Source organism: Oenanthe melanoleuca, chromosome 2, assembly GCF_029582105.1.
Source record: "Oenanthe melanoleuca isolate GR-GAL-2019-014 chromosome 2, OMel1.0, whole genome shotgun sequence".
Taxonomy (NCBI): Eukaryota; Metazoa; Chordata; class Aves; order Passeriformes; family Muscicapidae; genus Oenanthe; species Oenanthe melanoleuca.
In genome coordinates, this window is record NC_079335.1 from 101643356 (window position 1) to 101655740 (window position 12385).

Here is a 12385-nt window from a genome sequence, read left to right on the forward strand (position 1 = left end):
TAATACACACTTAGCAAGGGAGAGGTGTTTCCTGGTACAGTTCTACAATGGGTATCTTGTAAAGCGTCAGTACTACAAACATTTCTATGCATATTCACGCCTGTCAGTAACTATTGACTTCAGTACTGAATGCAAAGAATGCAGCCTCAGAAATGTGATGGAAACAAGAATTTTTCTCTTTGGCATGAAGTTACTATTGGAGCTGACTTTAATGCTGTATTCACCAAAACATTTTACTATCAGATTATTTCAATCAACTGCATAATACTTCTGCTTCTAAGCAGAGAAATTGTCACAAGATAGAAATCACTACAATAGAGGACTAGCGCACCTAAAAGTCAGATGCTAAGTAAGAGGTCCGATTTCTGAAAAATGCAAATGCTCACTACCCCTGAAAGTCTGATAATTTTTACTTGAATTTCTTTCTGTAATCACTGCTATCTGCAATGCACAGCAGATCTGTGTAAAGCAAACTGCAATTGTAACTTCACTTCAAAATTGTACCCGTTTTTTCAAACAGTCCTGCCACATTATTTTTGCATGAGATTTGCTTAAAACCATTCAAATAACTGTAATTTAAAGGAAAATAAATTCAATTTGTATACAAATGCAAATGTTTGATGATACTTACCAAAAGGTTCTCTGGTTTGAGGTCCCTATGGACGATGTTCCTGCTGTGAATATAAACCAGTGCTTCACACAGATCAGTGATCATGACAGCAGCGTCATGTTCTGTGAACTTCACACTTTCTATGATTGCATCAAATAAGTCCCCTCCTGGAACATACTCTAAGATTAAGTAGATCTCAGCTTCTGTCTCATACACCTCAATTAAGCTTACTATATTGGGATGAGAAAGACTCTGAATAATCAGGATTTCACTTTCCATCATGTCCTCCTTCCCTTTCAGCTTGGATTTATCAACAATTTTCATGGCATAGATCTGATTGGAATCACAGTGGCGACATTCTTTCACCACTGCGAAGTTCCCATCCCCAATAGTTCTGCCAATCTCATAGTGTTTTTCCACATCAGTTCTGCTTTTAATGGCATACCTCCGACTTGTGCTTTCCAATCCCTGAGCTTTGTTGTCTTCTTTATTCACTCTGCGCTCCCCTGTTTTTTCTCGTCGAGTCATGTCACTCTCTCTACATATGGCATTCCCCTCTCTTCTGGCAGCTTCCTCTTTAGCCCTTTGTCCCTCTCTGCCCTCCCTATATGTTTTAGACATTATCTCAGCATCCCTCAGTGTGTCTTTCTTTAGCCAACCACTTTGGTTCATTACACAGCTACTTCCATTTTCTTCCTTCACTTCATGAGATAGCTGGAGCCCATCTACAGCATTCTTCCTGAATTTTACTACTTCCTTCCCATGGTTTTCATGCTTCTCCACATCCCTTTCTTTCTTAGTGCTCCTTTTTTGCTTCTCCAGCCCTTTATTAACAATCCTATGTAGCGGCTTCCACATCCTACCACTGCCATTATCTTTCCAGCCAACTTCCTCACGCTCCAGACAAGTTTCAGGGGATTTTTGGCAGTTCCTGACTTTTGTATTTCTTTCTGCATTGTACCTCTGACATGCACCTATGTTCAAGTCTCTATTCTCAAATGAGGCCTCAGCCTGCCTTTCCCTCCATAACTTTTCTCTGGCCTGCCTTTCCTGTTCGCATTTCTCACATCTCAGCACCTCCTCCGAACTCTCCTCTAAGCCTTCCTCAGGACTCCTCTCATGGTTAAGGTGCCTTTCACTTTCTCGTGTTTTTCTAGAAGGTTTTACTCCATGTTCACCACCCCATCTCTCTCTAGTCCACTTTTTTTTGGTTCTCATTTTTTCCTCTTGCTTTGTCTTGGCTTGACTTTTTCCTTCATATCCAGCCACCAGCTGAGAAGACAAGCCATCACTGCAGCTCTTGGTCACTTCTGTCTCATTAAAGCCACTGTCTACTTTTGAGGCCTTGTCATACAGCCTGCTCTTCTTTTGGGACTGCTCCTCGTTCTGCTGAATGGCAGCACTGGCAGCATAAGGATTTTCAGGATAAAGTTCTTGCAATACCACCTCCAGGTCCTTGAAAGTGAGAGGCTCCCTCCCCATAGCTATGAACGCATCACCTTCCCTGAAGAACTCAGAAACACTTTGAAGCTCTCTGCCTCTCAGATTGTACAGCTTTCTCACACGGTCATTCTTCCAACGAGGAAATCCCAGAGCTTCTGAAATGTCAGCCATCAGCTGCTCAAAGGTCTGGACTGATCTCCTGTTGAGAAGTAAGGTTATCCTCCTGAGTGTGTGTCCGCCAGGTTTTACCACTGTAATTATCCTTGGCTTCACAGGACTGTGCTCTGAATGTATCGTGTGAAAACCATTGCAGGAACTGAAAAACCTGTGGCTGCTTTCACCCAAACATGATTTTCCATAGTTTCTACGATCAACAGGAGGACAAGTCCCATGCAGTTTCTTCCTTTTTACTTTTGAGTCTGCATTGTGTGGTGAATGGTCCAATAGGCCTTGGTGTCCTAAGGCAAACAAAAAGCAGGAATATTAATTGTGTTGCCGCATCAGACCTCTTGCAGCAATAGTTTTCTATATGTCAGTGCAGGTGACCTCAGAGAGTAAGGGTAGGTGACTTCAAGGCTTATAAAGAACTTTTAACTACCACTACAGAGTATTTCCACATAGCTGCAACCACAAACATTACCAAGTTTCTGAGAAAATCTATATTCATTTTGTGACAAGGGAATGTCATTAAAAAATAATAATATTGAACACGAACAGACCTTTCTTCTAAATCCTCACATCTTTCAGAAATCCTCAAAGAATAGCAGGATTGCATCCAGATTGTTTAGCATTCTCTTATTAATACATCTCCCATAAACTCACTCAATTCCTTTCTGAACCCAATTGCAATTTTGGCCTCTCTATACCCTGTGGTGACAAGTTCCACAATTACAATGCATGAAGTAAAATAAACTAATTACTTGTGTTTTAAAATTACTTCCAGATGGTACTCTGTGTGCAACCTTACATTTTTACAAATAATTATCTCTTCTTCATTTTCCCTGGACCTACTATAACAAATTGAATAAATTATTTTTAAAAAATATTACTTCTGCTATAATTTTTACAGTCATTTTATAGGTCATCTAATAGTAATGCAATTTAATCTTTTGCCTTAAAGAACAGCCATCTTAGTTTTGCTTGATAATTGGAGTCATGGTTTTCAATACTTTGGGTTGACTTTTTAATTCTAAAAATTCTTTTAAATCACACACAATTCAGAGTATTCTCTGGGGACACTGACATTTCATCTTAGAATATCATCAAAGAAAATGGCACCGTTTGTTATGGGCAGTTGTGAAAAGGACAAACTGAAAACATAATGTATTTTTATGGACAAACCAGGCTATAACATAATTCCCTGTATACCAACTACCAACCAAGTTAAGAATAAAAATGCCCCCCCAAAAGTATTCTGAACTGTTGTACTTTCTAGGATTAAAACCTGCTTACAATGCATTTATTTTCAGCCTCAAGAAATAAACTTTCGGAATGAGATCACAGTGTTTCCAACTTCATTTAATAGCCTTGCTCTTTAGTTGGGAACAAACATTCAGTATATATGAACTAACAGGACCAGGACAAAAGAAAATAGCCAGAATGTTTAACAAATCATTACAACAAAATTTCTGTAGACCAATGGCTTATCTCCCAGAGAATTAGGTCCATTTTCATACGTTACTATGATTTCATAGTCACAATGCAGTGGCCAAATCTTCAAAGGAAAATCTGCACATACCAGCATTTCTCTTGGTGTTAGGCTCATGCCTTCTATACTTTGGGTTTCAAGTGCAAGAGAAGCCATTTTTGGTATTTTGTTCCACATATTTTTATTTGTCCTTTTCATTAAGGCATAATAGAGTGAAGTAGAAATACACCTTGCCTAGAACAACAAACAAAAGGGAAAACTGCAGAAGTGCTGCAGCAGAGCATTCACTGGCTCTGCCTCAAAACACCCAATAGGCCAGGGCTTGAGTGTGGAAAGCACACAAGGAGACACCGCTATAAAATCCACTCTGCTGTTGTTCTGCTTGATGCAGGATGATGTATAATTCTTAGTTGTAACACTCTCACCAATTAAGCACTGTGTGCCCCCGGCATGTCCCTTAACTTTTGGCTTCATTTTCTTCCCCTGCCAAATGAGACAGATGCTTCTTCTCCAAACAAATATTACAAAGAAGCCCAGCACACTGATTGAAGACGTAAGCATTATATAAGAGCTATGTGTGACTAATGCTTGGTGGTTGTACAAGTTATTTCTGTCTTCATTCTGCTTTTTAAGGATGATCTCCTGTTATCAAAAGATGACTACATACATGCTAGTGATTTTTCAACAGTCACATATTTACATTCCACCCAAAATAAAGCTTGCGGTGAGTGGAGGAAAAAGAATCAGCTGTAATAAACAGTTCTCTGAAATACAAATCAACTCCACAACATATTAGTTACCAGGAACTGAGGAAGCTCTGAATATAACCAACATTTCCAAGTTCTTGGGTACTCACTGTCATCAAAGCTTTATCTTGCTTATGGCAACAGTGAGAGACATTTTTACTGCTTATAATATTGGTGCAACATAAAAACAATGGTGCACTAATAATGACTTTTCCCAAAGATTATGTTTCTTCCGGTTATGCTGTTATTATCATACCTTTTTATAAACCACTGATTTTAAGTACTTGGTTGTACTGTTGATTTTTTCAATCGCCAGGCATCAATTATGTTTCCTTTCTTCACTAAATTGGCTAAGCCTGAAGGAGAAGAAAAGCTTACTTTTTAATTCTGTAACTAATGGAATAAGAGCAGTTTTATGTCATTATTAACAAAGATAAAGGAATGCTTTGTTCTTTTTAAACTAACTTGATTCCTAGCCAAAAACACTTTTACAAAAGCCACAACTTGATATATAACAATGTTTGCTATAAAAGTAGAATTGCAAATTCTTCTATGATGAGAAATTAAATAACTGCTTAAATCATTGCATGAAAGAATCTTCTAATATTTTTCAAGAAAAAGGGAAGTGTCAAATTTTGTCAAAGTAGTGGTCACAATGACTTTTAATTACATATAATTAAAATTCACTTCAGTTGCCTGTTACAACTATTTCAGTCATAATTTCTGTTGTTTTCCAGTTATGCTATAGTTAACTGCTACACAAGAAGCAAGCCTCAATCTGTCAGGAAAGTGCATATGCTTAAGGCAGTAACAAGCATTTCTAGAAAGTCTTCAAAGGTCACACACATACCCAAATCCTATAGCTACAATTTATATCGCTTCAAAATCTTGTTTCCATGTTTATATACAAGTGGGAAAAGGAGGAAGAGGGAGGTGGTATGAGAAACACATTTCAATGAGTTCAAGCACTGGCAAATCATACATCTGAGAATAAAATGTTTTTTTTCTTTTGCTGTCCTCCTGAGAGCTAATGATTATTAAATATAAATATTCCTTAGAAATGTCAAGATGGATTGATGAGTGTGTCTGTTTTATCTGCATACACATCTATCCATATATTCTAGTGTATTATGGATTATCAATGGTGCAGCATGGCCAAGGAAGATGTTGAGGCTGCTGCTGTGGACAGGCAGGGGTGAGGCAGCACAGCTAATCAAAGGCACCCTGCACACCACCTAAACTGTGTACACAGGCACAGGGAAATGAAAACTAGAACCCACAGAGCAATACATACCTCCACATGATGAAGACATGATAGTCTTGTAGGGCAAAAATTGACACAAACTCTCTAGAGAAGCATGGAGGATGGAACAGACTAGGATTTGGGGGCTCATATAGGTAGCAGAAACAAGAAATTCAGCATCTATGGCCAAAGCACAGGTGCTCCCAGCAGGGAGCACAGCTTCTGTGATTTTTTAATTTTACAAATCACTTGTGATCATCACAGTCCATCCCACTGTGGGGGTGGGGAGGGTGCGAAAGCATGGGGAGAAATCACAAAAATTTCTCTAGAAGACATTTCCTTGGAGTGTTTTAAATCATATTCTTGGACATGGAGTAAAATTAAATGAACCTTAAATTCATCTTAAATTAAATGAAGCTTAAGCTCTGAAGAAGTTGTGTATAGAGAGAGCAGCAACAACTCTATCTTAAGGAATTGCCAGGCTATACCAACTAAATCAGCAGAGTAACACGGTTTTGCAGAGATCACCCATTGCAACTAAAAATGTATTGCTGCCATTTGTATTTCAAAACTGTCCTAGGTTACAATGCAAATATTTGCCCAAAAGTATGTGTTCTATCACCATCTGTTGAAACCAGGTGGGGGAGTGATCCTTATCTCTGTGGGAGATATCCTCTGCTAATGGGCCATCTGTTAAAAACCAGGTGGGGCAGCATTCTTTATCATTTCCATGACCCATCCTTCCTTCAGGAAGATATCTTCTGTTATTAGGGCATTGAGTCCCACTGCATTACTGATAAAATTACATCACCCCATTGTGAGATGCTCCACAGGGGGAGGAGCCAAACATTTACCACCTAGATAAAAATAGAGATTTGGAGCACCAAGGTTGCACTTATCCACTGGTTTCCAGAGAACAAGAGCTACCAGACCTTTCTACAGGATCACATCTTCAACAAGACCACTTCATCTGGACTGACACCACCACCCTAACTAGCGGGGTGTCAGGTTGTATTCTGACTGTGTCAATGGTTTTCTTTTGCACTATTGCATGCTTTTTTTTTTTTCCCTATTAGATTATATTTCTGACTTGGAGCCTCTCACTGGTTTTGCTTTCAAACCATGACATATCCTTTCCCTTGGCCAGTCCATCAACTTTTGTTCATTAATTAAAATACAGGTTGAAGGAGAATTAAATCCTTACAAGGAGTTTTGCAACACAATTTAAAACAGGCAGCAGTGAAATAGGATCTAGGTATGGCATTGCTGTGAATAAGATGGTGTTATTTAAGCCCTCCAATTTCTTTAGAAGGCTTCCACTTACAAAAGCAACCATGAAAACGCCCCAAAACATTAGCAGGAACTAAACTTGAACGTGACAGAAACCATGCGTCTGGGAGTTGTTTTGATATGCTGGTCCCAATATAGGATAAACAAAACACAATTTAAGTGGGCAGAGAAAAGACAGCAGTACAAATGTCTGGTTTTTTCCATAAGAAAATTCCTGCTGAAGGCAAGTAAAACAAAGACTATAGAGAAAAAAAAAAAAAAAAAAAAAGAAGAATTTTACTTGGAACAGAAAACGTTTGATTCATTTCATAGTACTAACAAGTATCTTCAAGTACTTGAGTATGAAGAATCCTCTGGCACTGAAGTCAGAGCAGTCAAGTACATAGCTCACACAGGTTACCAGTGTGCATCAGCAGTCAGCTCCAGGATGCAATCCGAGTGCTCTAGAAATGTGCCATCTTAATCTCCTCTCTTTGCTGCAAGTTATTTAAAGTTGCAAATTCCAGGGCTAGTGCACACTGTTAGTGCCCAAGACTGAAGCAGTAACATATAAAGTCCCAGCCGACTAGCTTAGATGCACGGAAACAAAACATGATCACAGGTATCTTTTTACAGCATGTAAATTTTTCATTACCTACAGCCCCACTGTTGGAAACACTACTGGTGAATTTTTTTCTGAGGAATCATACCCTCTCTTTACTCCCCTGCTGTTCATCCTCGCCTCCTCTGCCGTGTTTTACACCATTTTAGGGCAGAGATTTTATTTGAGTCAGGACTGGTGGTTATTTCAGCAACAAGAGGCAGACACACTGCACCAGTTTTGACCAGATAAAATCACAACTAGAAAAAGAAAGTCAAATTTCACAAGGATTGGATCAAGTGTCAAATGTAGCAGGACAGTTGCTGTTAGTTCCAGCCTGAGCAAGTTCCAAATGCTCACTCAGCTCAGAGGTATGGAATTGAAAATGGAAAAGGAAACCTAGTGAAGAACTGGACTGTGAGGATAAGAGAAAAGAGGAATTGTGGCAGACTGCAGAGAAGGAAGCAATAGTACCATAGTCAGACACTGTCTGACATACAGCAGTTCCTATGAACTTTTATACCAGCTGATAGCAATTTCCCTGAACTTTACTGACACAGTGGAAGACTGTAATAGGAAAGCAGTAAAACATGACAATAAGAGTGGATCAAGAAGTCAGGTAGAATACCAAACTTAGACAAAGAAATAGGATTGGAAGACAGCAACAGAACTATCCTCACATGGTCTGCTCCTTTGCAGTTCTCCATAAAGAACATCTACCATCATTTGTTGTCACTTGCCACACTAGCTTACATTGATTTATATCTTTTTTAAATAACAGGAAGATCTACATGCACACAAAGAGGGAATACATTAAGAGAACATTAGCAAGATACTCAGGGAGACAGGAGAAAATTGGAGTTATTGCCCACTGCATCAAAAGCAGTGTGGCCAGCAAGTGAAGGGAGGTAGTTCTCCCCCACTTTTCCATTCTCATGAGACCTGGAGTGCTGCACCCAGCTCTGGGGCCCTTGACATATGAAGGATGTGGACATGTTGGAGCAATTCCAGTGGAGGGCATGATGGTAATCAAAGGGCTGGAGAACTCCTATGAAGACAGAGCTGGGGATGTACACCTGGAGAAGGCAGCAGCTCTGAGGACATCTCAGAATAGCCTTTCAGTACCTAAAGGGAACTAGAAGAGAGCTGTAGAGAGATATTTACAATGGAGTGATAGGACAAGGGAGAATGGCTTTAAACTAGAAGAGGAGAGACTTAGATTAGATACGAGGTAGAAATTTTTACTGTGAGGGTGGTGATACAAGTTGTCACATAAACTGTTGATGCCCCATCACCAGCAGTGTTCGAGATGGGGCTCTGAGCAAGCTGGGGTAGTATAAGGTCCCCCTGCCTGTGGCAGAGGGCTTGGAACTAGATGATCTTCAAGCTCACTTCCAACCCAAATAATTTCTTTTGTGAATTCACTTCCTCCTTGCATATTAGACAGTTTATATATATATACAATTTTTCTTCTGTCTACTCCAGGGTACATTGGACCCTCCTTTTCGGGTAAACTGCATTAAGAACCATATTGTAGAGAAATATATGTAACTAGAAGAGCTGAAAAGTGTGTGCAAAAATATAGGAAGATCAGTTTCTCTCCTTAAGGCACTGCAGCCCTGAAGAACTGGATTTGTCTCAACTAATTCTATTGAGTTTCAAAGCAATTGATTCAATCTATACTTTTCAGAGAGGATCAGTCTGGTAGTCAAAATATTCTGAGACCTGATCCACAAACTTGCTCAGTGCTCACAGCTGCAAGGGCATATACTGGAAGAGGTACTTCAGACCACAGGTAATATAACACAACACATAGATAACATTGTCATCCCAAAATTCAGGACCTGGGCATCTCAAGTTGCTTTCTTGCCCAGATTAAAGGACTTTCAACTTTATTTTCTGCACCTTGGCTGCCACTGAATGCAGCCCTTCCTTTGCAGATATCAGAGATAGGCTAATCCATACTTGTTACTGTAGAAACAACCATGACAGAAAAGCTCAGAAGTTAATAAGCTTGTATTAACAGCAAGATCCAAAAAACACACAGAAGGAGGCACAAAGAGCCACGGTAAACAGTAGAGTAGAGGCTCATTAGGAAAGCTTTGTCCATCACATACACTGATGGAGACAGAGCCCCTGGGGATAAAAAAAGCAGCATGTGATAATGTAATTAATGTGTAGATCTTGGTGCACAGAAACATGGGCTGGGGGGAAGAACAGTGCTAATTAATAGTCATAAAAGCTTGACTTTATAACCTGAATAATAGATTTTAACTACTTGACCTCGTAGAAATACATTTCTTAATACATTGAAGAAATACTTTGAATAAGCCTTTTGTGCTCAGAATGCAGTTAATGATAAGGCAGTTATAAACTATATACTATGCAATAAAGTATTATTGTAAAGCATATGGCATTATAACCATGGTTTACAAAACCAAATCAAGCACAATATTTTTAGATGACCAAAGTGTATTTTATTCACTTAGATTAACTGTATTTGAAAAAAAAACAAAAAACCAACAACAAACTCATCATGGTATTTGCATGAATTCTTATCTGGCATTAGCTACTGGAGCAGAAGGAAAACAAAACCATGTTCAATATCATCTGTCAGCTGGATTCTTTCAAAAACTAGTTTCATACTGTCACAATGAAAATTTTAAAAAAAGGGAGGGGGGTTAGTTATCAGTTTAATTTCTATAACATCCTTTTTGCTTCCCTAATGGGCATTTCCAGTCATACTCATGTCAGCACTTCCATGTCTGATACACACCAGTGTAGGGGAAATCACTTGCTGACCCAGTCTAACCCAATTTGTAGAAAATGAAAATTGCTCAGCAGTTCAGATAGTGTTCTAAGTTTGCTGAAGAAAAACTAATTTGGGCTCACATACAAAAAAGAAAAAGAATCAGAATAATATCTTTATCTCATAAATATACAGCCCTAGCCCTAAAAGATCACATAAAATTAGCATGATGGGATTCCAAGTTCTTTATCTTTCACAATTTCACATCAAGCATGCTTAAATTTGCATGCAATATTATTTTTCCTTTAACTGTCAGCCCTGCAAACTCAGCTATCTGTCAAGTTGGGTTCCTTCTGTCCCACACACCACCAACAGAACTAAAGCTTCTCCCAGCCAAATGTGTCTGGTCCCATTAGGTGAGTATCCAAAGTGTCAGCTACAAGGAAAGAAAATGTCCTAAGTGGCTACACCTGGACTGCAGTACTACAGGAGACATGGCACCTCTGGACCCTCTCTCTGGCCTCAAGAGGGCCAGCAAGAAGACTTTAAAAATTTGCATTGTACACCTTATCTTCAGCATATCGGCTTTTTATTTTAAAAACAAACATCTATGGTGTCATGCAAACTGCAAACCACAGATCCCCAAATCTTTCAGTCCCGTAAGTTTCCATTTCTCATTAATCCCCAATCTCTCACGCTAGAAAGAAAGGTGTCTACTCTCTTCCCCCTGGCCATTTATCTCACTCCCTTTTCACCTCCCATTTTGGAACATATCTCAGAGTTAATGGGAGACCCTAGAGGACAAAGAGCACCAGGGCAGCAAAAATCAGGCAGATGTTGCAGCAAAGGAGTTCTTAAGATGAGAAGGACTGTCTAGAATGACAGTCTGATGGAAAAACTGCAGCTGGCTGAAATTCAGCAGAAGAAGGGAGCCTGATGGATGCCCATGATCGAAAACCTTCCCCTGTGGCTAAGGAAGCTCTGGAATTTTCCATTCTGAGGATGGATGGTGCCTCTGTGACACCCTCAGCCTCAGTGCAAGTGTTATCCCACAGCAAAATGTTTGTAGGAGACTCAGCATGCCACAATATATGACCATATTTACTGTATGAGAATCACGATGATCAGTGACATTTAGCAGCCACCTTTCCTTCTTTCTCCTCAAAGGTAAAATAAACTTAGAGTTTTTTCTGCCTTATTCCCCCCATCTCCTTCTCCTTCACTAAATGTTCAGAGTCAGAACATTTGCAGTCTGTGCTGGTGTTCTCCTGCCCAGCTCCTCCAAGAAGGGAGCAGCAGGGTCTGGATTGCTGCAGGACAGCCTCGGTTGCTCTATTACACTCCCCTTTCCAACCAGAAACAGCACTTCGGCAAAAATTATCTCCCTAGGTGCTTATCTTCTTCCCCTGCAGGCCCACAACCACCCCACTGTACCACTGCAGGTTTCTAAATCAAGCCATTTGTAATTAAAAAATAAAATATTTACAGCAAACACAGATGGTTACTGTCACATGTTAGTGTTAAATTGAGCTGAATCACACCCAGAGCAGCAGATGAAGAGAAAGATTTCATAGAGACTGGTAATGACTCACAAGTGCCATAATTTTTACTTTTTGGGAGGGCAGACCCCCACTTTCATTATCTTTTCTGGTATTTTAAGGGTTGCAAATTAAAAAGCAAGCATAAAGAAAAGTCTTATAGAGAAGCATACAGATGCATGAACTGTAAAGAACTATGTGAAATGTATAAGATTGCACGTGAAATGGATTAGTGCCTTTGGAGGTGTGAGGCTTGGTTTAAGCTACATAAAACACAAAAACAGAATATTATTAAACTTCTCATTTATTTCATTTCTTTCAAGGATGACAGGCTTTGTATTTTACTGGGAACAGCCATGTCTACTTTTTGTAGTTTGCCTGCTTTAGGGTCTTCCCCAGTAACCAGGGAATTCAGCCCTATAGTCCACAACTTTCCATCAAGGATGTTTCAGGAGAGGGACACAACTGACACAGAAAAACAAAAACATCTTACAAAAATGTGGCATTTGCCAGAATCCATCAGGCAATGTCCTCCATG

At 39.5% G+C, this 12385-nt stretch overlaps 1 protein-coding gene across 1 annotated transcript in view; it reads right to left on the reverse strand.

The window, feature by feature from the left end:
• Positions 1-12385, reverse strand: part of DCLK3 (doublecortin like kinase 3) — a 63907-nt gene that overhangs the window by 16293 nt on the left and 35229 nt on the right. Inside the window, exon 4 of the mRNA XM_056483168.1 lies at positions 632-2511. Within this exon, the coding sequence (XP_056339143.1) occupies positions 632-2511 (1880 nt within the window). The remainder of the gene's footprint in view (positions 1-631; positions 2512-12385) is intronic.